The sequence below is a fragment of the Aedes albopictus genome, chromosome 2 (genome assembly GCF_035046485.1).
Source record: "Aedes albopictus strain Foshan chromosome 2, AalbF5, whole genome shotgun sequence".
Taxonomy (NCBI): Eukaryota; Metazoa; Arthropoda; class Insecta; order Diptera; family Culicidae; genus Aedes; species Aedes albopictus.
The window spans coordinates 184,252,762-184,274,932 of NC_085137.1; the positions used below are offsets into that span (position 1 = coordinate 184,252,762).

The 22,171-nt window shown below is 37.6% G+C and overlaps 2 protein-coding genes across 2 annotated transcripts in view; one reads left to right on the top strand and one right to left on the bottom strand.

Annotated features, from left to right (window-relative positions):
- Positions 1-186, top strand: part of LOC115258594 (cytosolic 10-formyltetrahydrofolate dehydrogenase) — a 15,706-nt gene extending 15,520 nt beyond the window's left edge. The window contains exon 3 of the mRNA XM_029858849.2: positions 16-186. Coding sequence (XP_029714709.1) covers positions 16-71 — 56 coding nt within the window. The 3' untranslated portion in view covers positions 72-186. The remainder of the gene's footprint in view (positions 1-15) is intronic.
- LOC115258593 (dynein axonemal assembly factor 1 homolog) lies at positions 126-12,637 on the bottom strand. The gene is made up of 10 exons (XM_029858848.2): positions 12,500-12,637; positions 12,356-12,447; positions 12,137-12,276; positions 11,979-12,066; positions 3,415-3,557; positions 3,260-3,358; positions 3,127-3,191; positions 2,978-3,063; positions 2,877-2,920; positions 126-2,819 (listed from the first exon to the last, which is right to left on the bottom strand). Exons 1-10 carry the CDS (start codon positions 12,538-12,540, stop codon positions 195-197), a joined length of 3,423 nt encoding a protein of 1,140 aa, XP_029714708.1. The 5' UTR covers positions 12,541-12,637; the 3' UTR covers positions 126-194.
- Between the last annotated feature and the right edge of the window lie 9,534 nt (positions 12,638-22,171).

A 22,171-nucleotide genomic window follows, 5' to 3' on the forward strand; every position in this document is an offset into this window, starting at 1 on the left:
TTTTAATCTTTCTAGGTCAAGAAGCTCTGAACGAATACCTTAAAACCAAATGTGTGACCATTGAGTATTGATGAACAATTTTCAAGGCAGGCCTTCTCAACAGGGAGAAACAAGTTTTTCCGCAATTCATCATAAAACGTGTGCATTTATTACATTAAGGCGCTACTTTGTGACAAAATAAACACTTGAATAACCTATTCAAAATCACAGTTGTCCATATCTTTAGTTTCTTCAGCATCGTCAACTGCCCCATTATTATCCACAGGCTTAGATTCTACATCTTCCATGTCCTGAGCAACACTCGGATCATCACCGTTTTCTTCGCGTTGCTCGACGATTTCGTTCATAACCTCTTTCTCTGCAACCCCTTCTTCCCCTTCTTCTTCAATCGAAGCAGCAACCTTCTCCACAATTTCCTCTCCAACATCCTTCTCCTCTTCGTCAACTTCAATCAGCTCGATTTCGTTGGCGCTGGATTCACCTCCTAGCGTAGCAATACTCACCCTACGACTAAACTCCAAGTACTCATCGAACAGCTGGTTTGAAAGACGTCTCTCCAGCTTTCGACACACCTTGTCCAGATTATCGATAGTGGAGTTTGCTTCACCGGGGTTTTCATTCTCGCAGTGACAGCGGATAAACTGACGGAACTTTTGAATGATGGGATGTGATTCCACGTTGATGTTCTTGCGGAAATCTTCAATGTTGTCGTATTGCTTCCAATATTGATCGACTTGAGTGTTCAAGCACTGTTGGGGGTGTGCTTCCTCAGAGAACTCCTCTGTTGCTTCCGTAACAATGTTGTACAGCTCGTCTTCGGTGAGTTTATCAATTTCTTCTTGAATCTCGATGAACTTTTGATAAACAGGATCTCGTTGAAATTCATTAGCTGCGTCTGGAACAAGCTCCGGATCTAGAATGGGTATAGGCTTTGGAGAAGAAAGAATTTCAAGCAAATTATGGTCCGGGCGAATTAAATCCATAAAGTCTTCTTCTGCGGATGACGACTCCGAAGAGTTATCCGAGTTGGACTTCGGTTCTTTGTCAGCCGGTTTCTCCGGTTGAGCGACGATCTTCTCGATAATTTGCAGTGCAATGTTGTCATTTTCTGTGAGTTCTTGTTCATGTTCAGATGACTGTTCCTCTTCCAGTTCCTCAGGGATTTCTTCTTCCGATTCGGGTAACGGTACTTCTGAAACTTTTGGCTCTTCTTTGATATTTTCGAGTAAGTCGTCAACTTTCTTGAGCTTCAATCCAATTTGATCGTAATCCTCCATGATGTTTGCCAGCTGATCATGAATTTGGTCAATGTGCGCGTTATACAAATCCTTCTGAGCGGTGACTCGATCAATCAGACATTGCAACTTTTCCTGGTCCTTCTTGAAAGCTTGCAATCTGTATTCATTGAAGTCATGTTCCTGTCCACCGATTGAGATCTTCTGATCCTCCAAGTTCATGTCAACCATGCTCTGCTGCTCAATCAGGCGACCAATGACCTTTTCCTTGGATTCCTTTGCCTCCGCCCTCGCTTCTTCAATTTTCGTCTCGTTGGAGTTCTTCTCCATATTTTGCAGTACGCCTTCGTAGACAACTGGCTCTGTTCGCTTAGACTTGGCGGTATGAGGCCTAACGATTTTACCGCTCGGCTCATCTTCTGGATCCGTGTCCAACACTTTAGCTGCCCTGAAGAACTTCTTGTATTCGTCAATACATTGTGCAATAGACTTCTCCTTCTCCAAGTTAATCGGAATTTTCGAGTCGAGTTCCAGTTCATCCTCGCTGTCCGTAGAAGTTGTTGAATCGCGGCGATAGCTTGTAGCCAGTTTGGGGTGTTTATTCGGGACGATTTTGTCAAACATGTCCTCGCTGTCCGATGAATCTGTGCTAGAAGTGACAGAAACGCTGCTACTTTTGCATTCATGATCTACATTCGTAATGTCCGTTGGCTCTGATTCCGAGTTATCCAAGTCATCCTGGGAAACTACCTTGTATTTCTTGCACTCAACCGATGGTGGCCGAGACTCAACTTTACTGATGAGTTCTCCATCTTTGGACTCCATGATGATTGATATTTCTTCGTTGCTCTCGATCAGCACATTCAGAGTGTCGTCTTCCTTCTCAGTGGACATTACCCTTTCCATGTTCTTACTGAGAGGTTTTGAAACTTCAGGCTTATCTTCAGAGTGTTGCTCTTCTTCTTCTTCTTCGTCATCGTCTTCAGATGGTTCAATTTCTTCAATCAACGTTTTGGGCTCGGTGTCACAGCTTCTAGAGGAGACAGGGGATTCATAGTTTGGACTTCCGGTGGTTGATGACAACGACTCCAGAATCTTCACCGAACATTCGGCTGGTTTTTCCAACGCCTCGTGGTACTCAGATGATGACGGTTCTGTGTCGCATTCGTCTTGATCGTTATTAGATGCTATCTCTTCTATGAGCTTTCTCGTCGGAGTATTTAAACAGGTTTCATCTGAGTTTTCTCTAATGTTCTCAAGAGCATCCTCATCATCGGAGGGAATTTCCTCGATCAGTTTTTTAAGCGGTACAAAATTGTTTTCTTCAAGAGTACTCTCGCCTTCTTCCTCTCGTTCTTCAATCACCTCATCGCCGGCATCGTTATCAGTTCCACCACCCCTACTAGAAGTAAACCTTTGGAAAATACCTGATGTCCCTGTGGCACTTGGAGCAGTGCAGAACATCTTCTCGACTTCAGCCCAAGCTTGTTCGTTGGTCTTTTGATTAATTTCCAACATTGAGTTCATTTCTTTGTCAACTTTAGGCGATCTACCTTCGTCCTCTTCATCACTGCTGGTTTTTAGCTAAAACATAAATTTTTACTTACACTTTAGCTCTACTACTAGATATCTTTAACTTACCAGCTCAGGCTCTCCATCGCCTCGATGTCGCATCCTCAAAGTGGCTGGAAATAATCTTACCATTTAATCACTTCTACCAACCTACCACTTCAATCACCTACCGTTAATGCTACGACGTATCTTTCTCTGTTCCTCCTTCTTCCAACGCAAAAGCTCTTTACGCTCCTCTTCGTATCCACCCCGTTTCCTAATGAACAAGATATGTTTAGTGCACGACCAATAAATCAAAAGTTATACAGTCTATACAAACCATGCTTCAGCACAAGCTCGATCTCGGTCAAACACAGGGCGAGTATCCAAATAAGTCAAATTTTTCTGATAAAAGAATCGAATAAAGCCTTTCATTAATAAACACATTCGAAATATGTTGCAGAAATACTCACGCATTCCAATATAAGTGTCTTTCGATAGGACGGAATTTCATTAACCACCGGATTTCCAGTCATGGTTAGTACGCGGAGCTCCTTCATGTCCCCCAAGATCTTGAAATAATAGAGCCGTTAATTAAATAATATTCAGAGCTGCATTGGACCCTTACCTTAACGATTGCAATGTCTTCGATGCGGTTATGCGACAGGTCCAATACCGATACAAAGTTGCAGTGACGTAGATGGTCCAAGTTGTCTGCCGTCTTCAAATAGTTGTGCGACAAGTTGAAAGTGTTCAGCACCGGAAGAATGTCTGGCGAATGTTTGCAAAATAATTAAAGATTATTATTACATTGAGATCGAGCGCTGCAAGAAACGGCTACAACGGGTACAGAATGTGACTGCTGAAGCGCAGGAAAGCATGGATTGGAAGGGTATGCGGAGATTTTAGGGAACTGTCAATATTGAGCGGAACAAGGCTGCGCTAGCACCCACAACGTGGATTAACTGGGACAAAATGCAGTCAGGTTGGTGCAATACTTCGAGAGTTTGTTTAACGGCAACAATAAAGACGTACCCAGGAAGAGGGTGAACGCAGCTGACGACTTCGTGTAGCGCAAAAGCAACCTTTCGCTAAGAACTCAAACTATTTCTCCAAATTTCCAAAACAGTTCTTTTGGGAATTATTTAAAGAGATTGCTCAGGAAGTCTTCCAAGGACCATCCCAGGAAACCTTCCAAGAATTTCTCTAGGAATTATGCCAATACTACAATCAGTTAAAGAAGTGGTCAATCCTGGCAGGTATTTCTCCGTGATAGAAGGGGATTCCCTGGACCAAATCATAACGGATGACCCAGAAGTGTAGCAGACTTCGTGACTCTTTACGACCCGACATTTTTTGCTATCAAAAAAGTTCTGTGACAGGTTGATTGTTGTATTGAACCCTGAGGAAGGTCCCATACCTGGACCGAAACGTTGGTGATGATCTGAAATTATTTCAGACTACAAGCCGAAAATCCAAGAAATCTACCTGGAACCCTTCCAAGTTTTCTTTCAGGACTACACCTAAGGATTTATATAACTAGAAATCCTTCAAGAATTCGTCAAAGGATTTTTGGGGATTTTTTCCACAACTCCTTTAGAAATTCTTCCAAGGACTCTTGCAATAGTTTTTCTAAGGACTTCTCCAGGAACACTTCAAAAGATTTCTGCAGTTGTTTTAGTTGTTTCAGAATGTTTTGGGTTCCTAAATATTGCGCCAGGAATTCTTTGAAGAGTTCTTGCAAGGGTTTCGGGTCATTTGGCCGAAAGGACCATTTCGACGAACGCCGTTTGGCCGAATGCCGTTTGGCCAAGAATGAATTATGAGCTCAAGTGATAATGCCATTGTTCCTCACATCAATATAACTCGAGAGCAGCCTATATTTCAATTTAAAACTTTCAAAGGATAAATATCTGTTAAAATAATGATGATTTCAGCGTCAACCTACTCATCTCTGAATGGTAAAATTAGGAATAGCCTATGATCAAATTAAAGAAATCAGCTAGCATGTCAAAAAGTTCTTCTAAATTCCTTCGATTTTAATTCGACCAAAATGCATTCGGCCAAATCATGCATTCGGCCAGATGGCATTCGGTTAAACGACATTCAGTTAAACGGCATCCGGACAGATAACCAGACACGTTTGCAGGAATTCCTTCAAGTATGCATGGAGCAAATGCTTTCAGAAAACTTCCAGGATTACTTCCAGAATACAAGCAGAAAATCTTCCTAGAATTCTGCCAGGCATTTTCAAGGAATACGTTCGCGGATCTCTGCAGAAATCCTTCCCAAAAGAGCCTCAAGAATTCTCCTAAAGCCTTCTCCTGGAAATATTCCAAAGACTCCCCGCACATCTGCAGGAATTATTATAAAAAAGATTTTCTTTTTATTTACAATTATTCTACTAACACGCCCAGATTCATCATCATAAACAATCCTCCAGAAACTTCTGAACGGATTTCTCAAGGAATTATTCAAAGATTTTTTCAAGAATTTTTCCAAGGATTCTTCCTGGCATTCCTCTAGAAAACATTTCAAAGTTTGCTCCAAACATTCTGCTAAGAGCTAGTCTTCAAATCCTCCAAGAAGTTGTCAAGTAATTCTTTCATCAATTTTTTCAAAAAATGTATTAAGGTTTTTTTTCAAAAATCTTTTCGTGGTTTTTTTCTGTGATGCTCCAAAAATTCTTGCAGAAATTTCTAAAGAATTTCTTCCTAGGACTTTTTAAGAAATTCCTCAAATGGTATCTGAAATCTCTTGATAGGGCTTTTCCGTTTTTTTAAGGATTTATCTAGAAACCCTCAGAAGTTATCGCGAGTAATTCTTTATACAATCTTCTAAGAGTTTTTTCAAATATTCCTCCAGGAATTCCTCCAACAGTTTCTACAGATTTTTTTATTGTATCTTCAAGAATGATTTTCAATAATTTTGCGGAATATTTTTCCAAGAATTTCCCAGAAGTTCTTCCAATCATTCCTCTGGAAAACTCTGGAAATCTGAGCCTCTGGATTCTGAGGAAATCTTCCAAAAAATTGTGCAGATATTCATTGAATGGTTTTCCAAGATATTTTTTTCGATCGAATGTTCTGATAATTCTTTCAAGGGTTTGTTCACAATATTTGCCAAAGATTCCTCCGGGAATTCTTTCAAGAATTTATCTTGAAAAGTTATTCGGAAATGTTTGAAATGGTGAATTCGCGATTCTTTCCTTATAGGATTATTCATGGTATTCTCCTAGAAATATTCCAATAGCTTAAAGGTTCTTCTAAAGAGGTCTTTTGAAATTAGTTCAAAAACTCTTTGAAATCTGAGGAACACCCCCAAGAATTAATTTTCCAACGAATTTCTCAATGAATTCTTTAAAGATTTCTTCAAGAATTATTTCAAAGATTTCTTCTGGGATTCCTCTGAAAGACATTACAAATGGTTCTCCGTATATTTTCAAAAGTTCTCCTAGCAACTCTTCAAGAATTTATCAAAAAAAATATTCGAAAGATTTTACTAAAAAAGAGACTTACGGAACTTCTTCTTACGAGCCTTCTAATGGTTGCTTATGGAATTATTTTGATTAATTGATCGGGAAATCTTTCAATAATTTGTCCATAAACTCTTTGAAGCACTCCTCCAGAAAATTGAAAGAATTTTCCCAAGCATTCATTGTAAATTTCATTGAATGGCTCATGATAATGTTTCGATCAATTATTCTGCAATTCCTTCAAAGAGTTATCCTACAGAATAAGATTTTTCAAGAAAATTTTCGAATTGCTATATCTTCGATTTTCTTCATCCAGGATTACTCATTGTAATCTTAATATGATGCTTCCAGAAATAAAAAAAGACATGAATTCAAGAATTCTCCTAAGGATTTCTCTTGAAAATATGTGAAAGATTCCCAGAACATCTAAAGAACACCTCTAGGAATTAATATAAAGATACTCTAGAAATACTCTAGATTTCTTCACACATTTTTTCTAAGAATCCTTTTTTGATTCCTCTAGAAAATAATACAAAGTATTCTCCAAATATTCTTCAAAAAAATTTTCTAAAAACATTCAAGAATTTATTAAAGATCCTTGCAATGAAACCTCCAAGAAATATACTAAGGATTTTATCAATATTGTTTTTTTTTTTCAAGAATTCTGAGCATTCCAACGGATTTTTCGAGGAGTTCTCTGAATACTCCAAGATTTTTTCAGGGTCTTGCCGATGTTTTTCTTAAAATGAAAAGAATTTCTTGGGTATTTAATCCTAGTATTTTCCGAGAACCTTATCAAATAACTTTCTTAGAAACTTTCCTTGATTTTATAATACAGTAAAACCTCCATCGACTCAAGGAAATATCGAGTAGTGGAACAAAAATCCTTTGGGAAGCTTTTTGGGGGGACCATAATTGTAACCCAGAAGCTATTTTTCAGTATGGAAAAATTTACCTCCTTGAGTCGATATCGAGTCAAGGAACATCGACTCATGGAGGTTCGACTGTATTCCTACAGGAATAATTCCTATTGTTTCTCTAGAGATTCTTCAAATGATTCTTTAAAGAGTTATTCCAAGAAGTCCTCCATGAATTACTCCAAAAAATCCCTACTTTGTTTTTTGTTTTGAGAATCCTGCTAGAATTTTTACTTTCAAAAATCTCTTCATCAATTCTTCCAAGGATAGTGCCAGTAATTCTTCCGAGGACCTCTATTGGAATTCTTTCAAAAATTTACCTGTTTTCCAGAGATTCGTTCAAGGATTTCTCCAACAATTCTTGCAAGAATTTCCACAGGAATTCATTCGAAGAATTATCCAGAAATTCTTCCTTTCTGGAATTATTCTAGAAATGGTACCAAAGATTACCCCGGAAATTCTTCCAGGGTTCATCAAATCCTTGGAAAGTTACTCTTAAACTTTTTTTTCTTAATGTTTCTGCAAGCATTTTTCCATCGGTTCTACAAATAACTTCACAAGGGGTTATTCCAAGAAGTCCTTCCTGAATAACTTAAAAAAAAAACAACATACAAGATTTACTTTGAGAACCCTTGTAGGAATTACATGCTTTCGAAAATTTCTCTATCTGTACATGCCAGAGTAATCCAGTAATTCTTCCGAGGGTGGTATCACATTTCCCGGAATGCCAACTCCCGGAATGCCATTTCCCCGAGTGACATTTCCCGGAATGACACATTTCCCGGAATACCATTTCCCGGAGTGACATTTCCCGGAATGACACATTATCCGGAATGCCATTTCCCGGAATGACACATTTCGCGGAATGCCATTTCCCGGAGTGACATTTCCCGGAATGATGCTGGATCATTGAGGCTGAAGTATGATACTTCAGAACGAAAGTGTCAATAGGTCGAATAGGATATTACAGGTCGAATGACTTTTTTGGTGGGTTGCGTGTTATCTTCTTGATAGTTGAACTGGTAATGAATTCAATCATAATCCTCAGCCTTAATTAGCACAAAAATACCACATCTCCTTTTCTTTATAATTGGAAGAGTTTTTTGTGGGGGAATTTGATTGGCATGTCCTCATTGGACCAACCATTCAGTTGTCCGTGAAGACTTCGTATGTCGTGCTCTCGTCGGACCAACCAGCCGGTTGTCTGTGATAAATCGAAGGTGTTTTAGTCGAAAGCCCTTAGACCTTCTCATCTACCACAGCAAAGTACATATCAAAAAACAACAAATGCAACCAACATATCAGCCTGTACTTCATTTTGAAGCAAACTACCACAGCTTAAAAAGGACGGCCACTGGGCAGCCTAATGGAATGGTATTATTATGAAACACATACTGCCTATGATCGCATATCAGTCCCATATTTGCTGGATTTCCTATTCATATGGGACAGTTATGCGATTATAGGCAGCATACACCTCGAAAGAACAGCCTATTTTTAAAAGAAGGAAAAATCTCTGATGGGAAAGTTAGTAGAGTGGCCGCTTATAGTACAGTATAGTAGCCGAGTTGAATGGATTGATTATTATCATAAATGCAAATACATACTACTAACTCTCTCATCAGAGATTTTTCCTTCTTTTAAAAATAGGCTGTTCTTTCGAAGTATATGTATACAACATTAGCAATTCATTTAATAAGGATGCTATGCTACTGTAATATTGACCACATCACAAACTCTCAAATCAGAGATTTTTCCTTCTTTTGAAAATAGGCTGTTCTTTCAAGGTGCACATACCTCGAGCACATATCAAAATCAAACTATTCGACTAGGCTGCCCAATGTCCGTCCTTAGAATTTAAGCCATTCATGAGCATGAGCATGAACATAGATGACCGAGTCCTTAGAATTTAAGCCATTCAATTCAATAACCTAGCACGCTAGCTCCCCGCTAGCTGACTTGATACCTCATTTCGCGAAATTAGTAATTCCGGGAAATGTCACTCCGGCAAATGGCATTCCGGGAAATAGCTTTCCGGGAAAATGATCATTCCGGTAAGTGGCATTCCGGGAAAATTATCATTCCGGAAAATGTGTCATTCCGGGAAATGTCATTCCGGGAAATGTCACTCTGGGAAATGGCATTCCGGGAAGTGGCATTCCGGGAAATGTGATACCACCCTTCCGAGGATCTCTATTGGAATCATTTTAAAGATTTCTCTAAAATTTGTTCATATATATATTTTATGGAATACGTTTAAGGGCTTCTCCCGAATGCCGAATGGAGGATTTTTCCAAGAATTCTTCAAAGCATTTCGCCAAAAATTCTTTCGAAGATTTTTTTTAAATTCTTCCTTTTTGGAATTTTACTAAAGATATCTCTATGATTTCGTTTCAAGTTTTTTCTAGGCATGTTATCAAAGATTCTTCTGGATATTCTTCCAAGCTTGTCAAAATTACTGGTGAAATCCTTGGAAGGAATGCCTAGAACTTTTCTTTTTGCTTGTAACTATGGCAGCAGCTTTGGAAGGGAACCTTCAAAGGAATCGACGAAAGTTTTTTAGGATAATCCTTCGGAGGTATTTATGGAAGTATTTCTGAATAAATGTCTCGAGGAATCCTTCATTTCATTTTGCAGCGTTTGGTGGGGCAATAAGAGCGCAAGTCAATCCAAAGCCGAAGATCAAGGAGGGGTAATGGCCGTAATAGTCCGTGCGGAACAAATGAACACCATCGGATGGGTAATGGTATGGGTTGGGGAAAGGGGTTGGATTAGACTTGGCACAATAATGCAAATAATACTACGGAATTTTAAAAATTTTGTTGATCATCATTGTTGATTATTATTGTATCCAAATAAAAAATAATGGTAAGTATCAAAGACGAAAAGTATGTGATATATGTACTTCTTGATTTAAAATGCAATTAATTCATAGAATAATAAATAAGATCAACTATTCTGAATTAAAAAAGAGAAAATTATATTTTAAATTATATTTCAATACTAAAATTTGAGTTATAGACCATAGAAAAATTATAGGAATTTTCATTGAAGTTCAATTAAGTATGCTGTAATCCTAATCATGTCGTTATCAAAAAGAAGCGTCTAACAAAATTTCTTTTATCTTTCTGTCATGCTTTAATATTACCTAGAGATCAACAAAAATTTGTATATTCGGTCAGATGAGTAATACTCATTGAGTATGATGTTTTTTATGAGTTTTCAGTTCAGCTAGTAAGAAATGATAAATGTTTGTCCAAAGTATCAGATAGAACTCATTGACGTCAAAAATGTATTTTAAGAATTGAGTATTGATCACACGTTGGCTTTGTAAAGATATCTACTTTGTCGTTATAAATTAAGTTGTCCATCTTGCTAAATAAGTGATCAGTTTTCGTCATGTCAAGCTGCGTTGGTATCAAAAACTTCTTCCTAACATTGAATCTGTGGAATTTAGGAGTAGGCATTGCAACCTCAAGGATTAGGAAAGGTGGGAGATTAACTTTGTATTGAGCTGTGAAAGAATGTGTTGTTAATTATATGGTCAACGTAATTTACCTTTGAAAAAATGGTACCAATAATGCAGTAAGAATTTTGGACATACAGTGTCAGACAAAGCAAAACTACCGGCAATCCATTTTCATACAAAACGGTAACGATGCTTGATTTTCAGTGAGCAGATTAGGTTAGTTTCTTGTGTTTCTTGTTCTTGTGTCTTCAGTACTAAGAAGTTTAGTTAATAATTATAACAAAGTGGAGGAAAATTTTGTATCGACTTCCTTCCTGCAAATAGAAATAAAATATATCAAAAACAACTAAAAAGGACCCCAGAGCTTCTTTGTCTGATCATGGAAAGTATCGATTCTTGGTGGCACCACGAGTGTGCATATTTCTCTGTAGAGTAAAGATGCATTTCAGCCCCGAGACCTGACAGCAATCAATAAATGTCTCGAGGAATCCTTGATGAAATTCCTGACAGAATCCACGGAGAAATGCTTAAGAGATATCTTTGGAACAATTCTTTGAAAACTGTTGGAAAAATTATTTGAAAAATCCTTTGGAGGCGGATTTCTACAGAAACCCAACGAAGAAGGAACCGTTGAAAGAATACCTGGGGAACCCTCTCTTTTCTACATATACATCTCATGTATTGATTGTATAAAAAATCAACAACCATCCAGTCGAAACCTATAAACATCTCATGTTTATCCGTTCGTTACCATCGCTAGAGACGGATTGAAAAAAGCCGTTTCCCTTCATTCCAACTTTCACAGTACAGTGTTATTTATATAACGCCTACAACTTATGCAACCAAACGAACTGTGTCGCATCCTTTTCACAATAATCTTCACACCATCTATCACTTCACGCCTGGCATCTACGCACCAGTGCGTGAACCCTGCGTCAGAAATAACCATTTCCCAACAACACTACGACGTCATGCGGATGTGCAGGCGCAAAGGACTCCACGGCCAAAAGTGGGCAAGCGATTGCAATCAACACTTCCCTACATTTCCTCAAATTGACCTGCAACCTGACGTAGCAGGCGCCATTCTCGCCTAAAATTAGATGATTAATCACACAATGAAGATGCCTGTTAGTCCCAAGCAGTTATTTTCCATGTGTGAGTGTAGCTGATCTAGCGATACTGGAGTAGCAGCAACGGACAGTCAATCAAGCTCAAGCAACTAGCTGCATGCTGTTGATCAAGACATTCCTCCATGAACGATATACTCTACTAAACACCCAGCTGGTGAATTACTACGTTGCAACCATAAAGCCATGAAGGCAAGTACTTACCATGACCACAATTCTCGATTCTAGTAATGTGGTTGTGGGACAAGTTCAAAGTATCCAATTGTTTACAGCTCTCTAGGTTTTCAATTTTCTACAAATGTACCAAGAATCGTAAGTTTCGAAACAAGTTCATCCTTAATCCGAAGCCCATTGCAACCTACCGTAATGAGATTATTCTGCAGGTACAAACATTTCAACTCCGTTTGATTTTCCAGCCCCTTGATCTCCGAGATGGCATTGCACTCCAACCACAAGCACTTCAATCCGACATATTCTTCCAACGACTCGATTGCGTTGTATCCTTTCAAATGGGAAACATGAACAATTTTAAAATTGGATTTCAAAACTAAAGGCGCAATTAATTGATTTTCGTTTGTTACCCGAGTAGTTCAAATAGAGGATATCGTTCAGGTGTGGGGTGATGTAGAGCTTGTTCTTCTTGCACGAGTCCACAATCGACTTTTTGGTCATCCTGGAATGGAAATCTTATTAGATTCGGACAACTTTAGGCTAATACTACTTACTTTTTCGGTCCAAAAGACTCGTCCACACACTCGCGTACCATTTTCCGATTATTTTCTTCTGGAAAACCAAACGCTAGCGAGCAGCCACCTTGGTTTTGTTTCACTCAATGTGAAAATAACAACTTTGTCGGTTGCCAGGCTGCCTCGACCGTAATAAATAAGTACGGTCGCTTCCATCCAGCTCCATGCTGGAGCTGGCGGTAGGGCCCATGGCGCACGTGTTTCGATGACGAGCAACGAGCAAAGCGTTGATCAATTCGCGCCAAATGCATATAGTAACCGCTATGTGCTTAAATCGACGAAGATGGAAAGCTCAGCGAAAACATAGCAAAAGCTTCATTACGTTTCATTATTGCTAATGCTATGTTTTCTAGAAACTGATTTTACTTCAATATGAATGTAGATTGCAAATGTCTTGACATTTTGACATTTATAAGCTTGCTGGCCCAATTGGTTTCACAAAATTCACAAACTTCTCCTTTATCATTTCATAAGCTCTTCTTTGATGTTGTGTTGACCCTATTTTTCTAATCTTACGGGATAGATACATTCGCGTAAAAACGTGTATAAACATCTGAAACTTTTTCAAAACGTTTTGAAGTTTTGAAGTTTTCAATAATCCTAAAGGAATTCATGTAGCCATTTCCTGGAGAAATACTCTGAGAAAACTTTCATTAAAATATTCAGAGGGAACTTCTGGAGGAGTTCCCAAAGGGGAACCCCAGAAAAAAAAACTCCTGGATAAATACCCAGATGTAACTTTTAGAATAATCTCCAAAGGGAATTCCCAGATAATTTCCCTAAAGGAATTAACATAGACATTCTCAAAAGGGACATTTGAAAGAATACCCTGGGAAAACTCTTAAAGAAATCCCCGGAAATAACTCCTGGAGAAATCCCTTCCTGAGGAAATCTCCAGCAGAAATTTTTGGAGTAATCCTCAAGAGATCTTCTGAGGGAAAATCTGGAAGAACCACTGAGAGAACTTTTGAAGAAATCCATAGAAGAAGCTTCTGGAGAAACCTCAGAAAGAATTCCTAGGGAAAATCCATGAAGGCATTTTCAATGGAAGCCCCAGTAGAAACTCCAAGAGAAATCCTCATAGGGAAATTGCCAGATAAGATTCCTGAAGAAATCCTCAGAGAGATTTCTTAGAGGAATCGCTATAAGGACCTTCTGGAGAATAATTATTATTTATCTGTATTAACGAGATTTTTAGCCCTAGGCTAGTTCATCTCGGGACCCACGCTTTACTTCCCTTCCGAAGGAAGAACTCGCATTTTGCGAGTATGTCGGGAGTGGGATTCGATCCCAGGTCCTCAGCGTGATAGTCAAGTGTTCTAACCATCACACCAGATCCGCTCCCCACCTTCTGGAGAAGTTTCTGAAGGCATTTTCATTGCAATCACAAAAAGAAACTCCAAGAGAAATCGCCGGAGGAAACTCCTTAAGGGTTAACCAAAGAGATCTTGTGGAGGAATCCCTAGATAAATTTTTTGGAGGAATTTCTCAAGGGAACTCTTGGAGAAATTGTAAAAGTGAACTCCAGGAAGAATCCAGGAAAATTTCCCTATAGGAACTTCCATTGGAATCGCCAAAGAAAACTTATAAAAGAATTCTCCTGAAGAAATCTAGACTAGGTATTTTTTGTCTTCTGGGATAGCTCTGGGAAATTCTCCAGAAGATCCCTCCGGGGTTTCTCAAAAGTTTGTTCAGAGGGTTTCTCCAGGTGTTCCATCTTGGGAATCTTCCAGGAGGCATCCCAAAATTCGTCCAGCATCTTCATAAGTTCCTTTGGGCGGTTTCTTTGCTTGGGTTTCTTCAAATTTTGCGTAGCACCTTTCGGGAAATACTCCAGGATTTCAATCGTGAGTTTTATTCCAAGAGCTCCTTTTGGAGATTTGTTGAGGATTTCTTTTTATGGATTTCTCCAGAAGTTCTAATTGTTGTGAGCCAATATAAAAGAAGCCAAAACATAGGGTCTGGGACCATTTGGGCAGGAGCACCTATTTTGGGCACTTGCTGCTGTAACTCAGTCAATTTCAAACTGATTGACTTGAATTTTTGAACATAGCTAGATACTGTGCGTATCTGATCGTGTCTGAAAAATCAAGTCAACCGGTTCAAAATTGACTGAGTTATAGCAGCAAGTGCCCAAAATAGGTGCTCCTGCCCAAATGGTCCCAGACCCTACATATGAAAGGTAACAAAACATCGTTTTTCAATAATAAAAAAAATGTAAATACGCTTTTAAAAGATTCCAAAAATAATATTAGAAAAAAAATTTAAAAGCTTTGATTTCCCAGGGAATAGAAAATACAAAAAGCTCATACAATACACTTTCTAAAGGCGGGGTTAGGTATTAGAGAGAATTCGAGAAAAACATGACGGCATGGTTTAAAGTAACAATTTATATCGGGAGGTCAGTCTGCAGAAAATTCCTGATTTATTCTGGTGAAAAAAGGGGATGCTATGTTGCGCTTTCTTAAAAAAAAAAAGGTTTTTGAATGAATTAGAGCGAAGATTCCTCAAATGGGCACAAGGGGGCGCCCTAGGGGGTGAAATAAGGCCCCCTCAAAATGTGAAATCCAGCCAAAATTTTTTGAAGGGGGAGGAGACAAAAAGTCAAAAATAAATTTTTGCAATTGCGCTGCTTATTTACCTACTTTTCACTCGCGGTAGCAATCATATAACAGCCTACTTTTCATTACTAGAGCAAAAGTGCCGAAAAGTGCTACTTTTCGGCACTTTTTTGAGAACTGAAAAGTAGCACTTTTCGGCACTTTTGATTACGCACACTTTTTACTAACTGGCACATTTTCCGTTGGTACAACTGTTGCGTCTATATCCACTGAGCACTCGTCCGAATCAGGAAGATTTAGGGTATGTGTGCCATCAGTAATCTCATGCTCCCATTTTCATCCTATTCGAAAACAAGCGATTACGGCACCGATTGACTCCGTTCTTTTTGTTTTCATGGGTGCTCACTTCTAACAAAAAATACAAAAATAAGAAACAAAACAAACAGCGCACAGTGGGAAAAAAACAGTGCAAACCTACACTAAATTCTGTATCTCACGAACGCATCCGGCTTTTCTAATGAAAAAACGGTTTTAGGCGTAAAATTGTCTGGAGAATCGAATGGAAGTGTTAAAACAGACCGCACGGATCATTATCTTGCTCATTTTGCCCTAATTCCCCAATTTTTATTAACATTTATATGAAACTAGCTCTAAAACAATTATGAAACATGAATGCGGTTTGCCTTGAAGGACTTTTGTGAAGGATTAAGATGTATAGAATCGATTTGAAGTGATTGCAGTGACCGCATGAATGTATTTATGCTTATTTTACCCTAATTCCCCTCATATATAGAGTTTTGTATGAAATTAGCTCCATAACTCGCAAGGAAATTATGAGTGGTATGCTAAGAAGGCTCTCTTTAGTGAATTATGGTACAAGGAATTGATGAGAAGTGATTGCAGTGACCGCGCGAATGTAATTATGCCCATTATAACCTAATTCCCCACATATATTGAGTTTTGTATGAAATTAGCTCCTTACTCGCAAGAAAATTATGAGTGGTATGCTAAGAAGGCTTTCTTTAGTGGATTATGATACAGGGAATCGACTAGAAATGGTTGCAGTGACCACGTGAATGTTATTATGCTTATTTTACTCTAATTCCCCACATATATTGAGTTTTTTTTTTATGAAATTAGCTCCATAATTCCCAAGAAAATTATGAGTGGTATGCTAAGCAAGAGTTTTTTAGTGGATGATGATACAAGGAATCGATGAGAAGTGATTGCATTGACCGCGTGAATGTTATTATGCTCATTTGACCCTAATTCCCCACATATATTGAGTTTTGTATGAAATTAGCTCCTTACTTGCAAGAAAATTATGAGTGGTATGCTAAGAAGGCTTTCTTTAGTGGATTATGATACAGGGAATCGACTAGAAATTGTTGCAGTGACCGCGTGAATGTAATTATGCTTATTTTACCCTTATTCCCCTCATATATTGAGTTTTGTATGAAATTAGCTCCACAACTCGCAAGGAAATTATGAGTGGTATGCTAAGAAGGCTTTTTAGTGGATTATTATATAAGGAATCAATTAGAAGTGATTGCATTGACCAAGCGAATGTAATTATGCTCGTTTTGTCCTAATTCCCCACGTATATTGTGTTTTGTATGAAATTAGCTCCATAATTCACAAGAAAATTATGAGTGGTATGCTAAGCAAGAGTTTTTTAGTGGATTATGATACAAGGAATCTATGAGAAGTGATTGCAGTGACCGCGCTAATGTAATTATGCTGATTTTACCTTAATTCTCCATATTCATTGAGTTTTGTATGAAATTAGCTCCATAACTTGCAAAAAAATTATGAGTGGTATGCTGAGAAGGCTTGCTTTAATGGATTATGATACAAGAAATATATTAAAAATGATTGCAGTTACCGCGTGAATGTTATTATGCTCATTTTACCCTAATTCTCCACATATATTGAGTTTTGTATGAAATTAGTTCTATAACTCACGGTGGTATGCTAAGAAGGGTTTCTTTAGTGGTTGATGATATCGATAAGAAGTGATTGCAGTAACTGCTCGAATGTAATTATGCTCAATTTACCCCAATTCCCCACATATTTTGAGTTTTGCATGAAATTAGCTTCTTAACTCGCAAGGAAATTGTGAGTGGTATGTTATGAAGGGTATCTTCAGTGGATGATGATACACGGAATAGATTAGAAGTGATTACAGTGTCCGCGCGAATGTAGTTATGCTCATTTTCCCCTTATTCCCTACATATATTGAGTTTTGCTCCGTAATTCACGAGAAAATTATGGGTGGTATGCAAGGAAGTGTTTATTTAGTGGATTATGAAACACGGGAGCGATTGAAAATGATTGCAGTGACCGCGTGAATGTAATTATGCTCATTAAACCCTAATTCTCCACATATATTGAGTTTTGTATGAAATTAGCTTCATAACTCACAAGAAAATTATGAGTGGTATACCAAGAAGGATTATGATACAAGGAATCAAATAGAAGTGGTAACAGTGACCGCGTTAATGTAATTATGGTATGGTATCCAGTTTCTTGTGAGTTATAGAGCTTACCATACAAAACTCAATATATGTGGGTAATTAGGGTTGGATAACCAAAATAACAATCACGCTCACTGCATTAATTTCTACTCGATTCTTTATATCATAACTCAATAAAGAACTCCTTCATGGCATAATATATATGGGGAACTATTTTTTTTTTGTTTTTATTTATGTGTATTTTAACTTATGCTAATTCTACACTTATGGGAAACTATTGTAAAATGAGCATAATAGCATTCACGCGGTCACTGCAATCATTTTAAATGTATTCCTTGTATTCTCATCCTCCAAATAAGCACTTCTCAACATTCCACTCATAAATTTCTTGCTAGTTAAAGAGTTAATTTCATACAAAACACAATATGTGTGGGGTATAAGGGTAAATTAAGCATATTTACATTCACGTGGATACTACATTTACTTCTAATCGATTCCTTGTATCACCCACTAAAGAAATACTTCACAACATACCACCCATTTCTTGTGAGTTATATAGCTAATTTCATGCAAAACTCAATATATGTGGGGAATTAGGGTGAAATGAGCATACTGACATTACTTCTAATCAATTCCTTGTAGTATAAATAATTCACTAAATACCAGCATGGTATGCACTAAATAATAGCATAATTAGCATAGAGCTAATTTAACGCAAAACTCAATGTTTGTGGGAAATTAGGGTAAAATGAGCATAATTACATTCACGCGTTCACTGGAATCTTTTTTCATCACCGTGTATCATAATCCACTAAAGAAAATCTTTCTTGCATACCAGCCATAATTTTCTTGCGAGTTATGGTGCTAATGTAACACAAAACTCAACATATGTAGAGAATTAGGGTAAAATGAGCATAACTACATTCACACACACACACTGCAATCACTTCTAATCTATTCCTTGTATCATCATCCACTAAAGAAACCCTTCAGAGCATACCACTCATAATTTCCTTGCGAGTTATAGAGCTAATTTGATGCAAAACTCAATATATGTGGGGAATTAGGGTAAAATAAACATAATAACATTCACGCGATCATCCACTAAAAACTCTTGCTTAGCATACCACTCATAATTTTCTTGTGAATTATGGATCAAATTTCATAAAAAACTCAATATATGTGGGGAATAAGGGTAAAATAAGCATAATAACATTCACGCGGTCACTGCAACCATTTCTAGTCGATTCCCTGTATCATAATCCACTAAAGAAAGCCGTCTTAGCATACCACTCATAATTTTCTTGCGAGTAAGAAGCTAATTTCATACAAAACTCAATATATGTGGGGAATTAGGGTATAATGAGCATAATTACATTCGCGTGGTCACTGCAATCACTTCTCATCAATTCCTTGTATCATAATTCACTGAAAAGAACCTTCTTAGCATACCACTCATAACTTCCTTGCGATTTATGGAGCTAATTTCATACAAAACTTTATATATGAGGGGAATTAGGGTAAAATAAGCAAAAATACATTCATGCGGTCACTGCAATCCCTTCAAATCGATTCTCTACTTCTTAATCCTTCACAAAAGTCCTTCAAGGCAAACCGCATTCATGTTTCATAATTGTTTTAGAGCTAGTTTCATATAAATGTTAATAAAAAATTGGGGAATTAGGGCAAAATGAGCAAGATAATGATCCGTGCGGTCTGTTTTAACACTTCCATTCGATTCTCCAGACAATTTTACGCCTAAAACCGTTTTGTTCATTAGAAAAGCCGGATGCGTTCGTGAGATACAGAATTTAGTGTAGGTTTGCACTGTTTTTTTCCCACTGTGCAGCGCTTCATCCTTTGTTTTTCGTGGGATGAAAATGGGAGCCACATGCTTAATAAGGGAACGAATACCCTAGTTAAGTGCAGATCTGGCATAGGTCACTGCATGCAATTCTCTCCTTCTCTTTCACTCTTACAGAAATTATGTAAACAACAAGGCCAAGAAACGTCAAAATCCCATACAAAATCAAAACAATGCAGTGCCCTATAGAAAACACTAGCTGAAACTCCCTTCTCTTGTCCATACTGCTGTTTGATGACGACGGAAGAATGAAAATCTGTGACACCTACTACGCTATAGCCTACCTGATCAAACACAACAGCCGCGCTGTCGTGCATGAGAGTTTCCACGTGGTTCTATCTGATTCCATGTTTGTGAAACTAGGAAGATCCTGAATGGGTATTTTTCGCAATTGCAAAAAACTTTGTATGCAACTCGTTGCAAAATTCGATTTTTTCAGCACTCGTCGTATTTATCCAACTCGGCAAGCCTCGTTGGATAAATGTACGACTCGTGCTGAAAAAATCATCATTTTGCAACTTGTTGCATAAATAACTATTGTATCAGCCTTATCAATAGCATAATAGCAAGCCCAGTGTATCTGCTTAATCATGAAGAGTACCTAACATTTCAAGTTTATTCAAGGATTTATTAAAAAAAAACAAGTTTCTAATTGAACCTCTTGGCAAAATTGTTTGAAAAAAAACATCAATTTAATTGGAACAGATAGTTTGAATGGCTTTCATAAGGAATCAATTAATCGCAATTATGAAAGGAACCGAGTTTTTTCTAACTTGAAGAAACAGTTTTGTTCAAACATGGAATTTTCAATCAAAACATGGAAATTTCACGAACTTTATAAGCACTGATGAGGAAACTATCGTTCTGTCTGTGGTGAGATTCACGACCCTCAAGAGAAAATCATGAAGATTTTTTATCTGTATTAAAAAGATTTTTATGCAATTCAGTATCACAATTTATATTTTATCTAACTTATTTTGGTATCATAATGGCCATATTTTCCGAACTGAATCATTGTGCAACTGAAATGAGTTGCATAATGAAAAATAGTTGTATAATGTTCATAATGCAACTCATTTGAGTTGCATTATGAAAAAATCATTGCATAAAATTTCGTATGGAACTCGTTGCAAAACTCGATTTTTTCAGCACTCTTGGTATTTATCCAATTCGGCAAGCCTTGTTGCATAAATGTACGACTCGTGCTGAAAAATTCAACTTTTTCAACTCGTTACATAAACAACTATTAATCCGAGATTAGTTTATCCGAAGAGTTCGGAGGGCCACTAGGATCCGGGATAATGCGACGCTTTCTTATTTCTTGAGCGATTCCTTGCCTGAATTTTACACGCATCGAGATAGCTCAAGAAATTTCTCGTGATCTGCGTACTACCCATTCATTAGATCGCCAACTATTTCTGAATTCTCAATCACTATGAAAAGCTGTTAGACTTGACTAAACTTGAATACACACCGATATATTTCTAAGTTGTAATTTTCACACGAATAATAAATTTGATATTTTTCCAATCTTCGGTTATTTTGGGTTTTTGATATGTGGTATGTGAGGTGAAGTTAATATTAATTGTGGAAAATCAATGTGTTTAAAATACAATGAAATCAAAGTAACAGCGATACCTATACAGATATGTACATGAAAACGCACGGTATCGTACACACCACGAAAAAATCATGTAATTTTATGTCATTTTACGCCGACATATGACAGCGATCAAAATGACATAAAATTAAGTCTGATTTTAATTGTACATGAGTACAGAGCGTCAGCGAATCCAATAGCAACATAACCTCACTTTAGATGCCTGCCAACATCGGGGTTTACTAGAATCCCGCCTCAATTTTTTTCAAAATAAACCGACACATGAAATGAAATTAGTTTCTCATTCACTTTATTTCTAAATTAAGGGCACTTACAGTCAAAACTAATGTAGAACTTTGGTCTGGATAGCTGAAGAGTGAACATTAGGGAATTGTTCCTTCCTACACTTACTATGCTGCGTTCCGGTTTCTTCCTACCAACGTTATAAGGTGCGGAATAGTGAATACTTAAACCCTAAAACACAGTTTTTGGTTGAAAATGGTTGAAATATATTAAATTTTCTTCCTAAAACTTACCCCGAATTACACTAGCCAGCAGCCATTTTTTGTTTACGTATTCGTTTGACGTTTCACTTGTGATCGATCAGCGTGAGAGGGGCCGTTGAGTCATCACTCATGTAATTTTAATAGACTTGATACATAAAATCGAGTCATTTGGCAAAACAGTCAATATTTTCGTGTTTGCAGTATCATTGACACAATTATAAATGATAATTGTGTTTATGTCATGGTAAATTACGTCAAACTTGAGCGTTTGTGTCATCTTGAATATTCAGATTTTTTTAGTGTGTATAATAGTATGGGCTTTTAAGATATTTAGGTAGGTATAGTTTCAGCCTGTTACTTATTAAAACCAAAAGGGCTGAGTTCAAATTACGTCACGCTTTAGAGGGAAGGAGGGAGTTTTGCAGAACGTGACAACATCTATAAATAATGGTGTGGTCCCTTACAAAAAGCGTGGCATAGAGGGGAGGGGCGATTTAAAAATATAGATTTTAGCGCGACATAATTTGTGTATCACTCCAAATCTTACGTGGGAGTGGGGGGAGGGCGAAAATGTGTTTCTTCAGCTCCAAGGGGGCGATACCTCCTACAAATATGGGAAACACTGATTTAGGGGAACGGAACC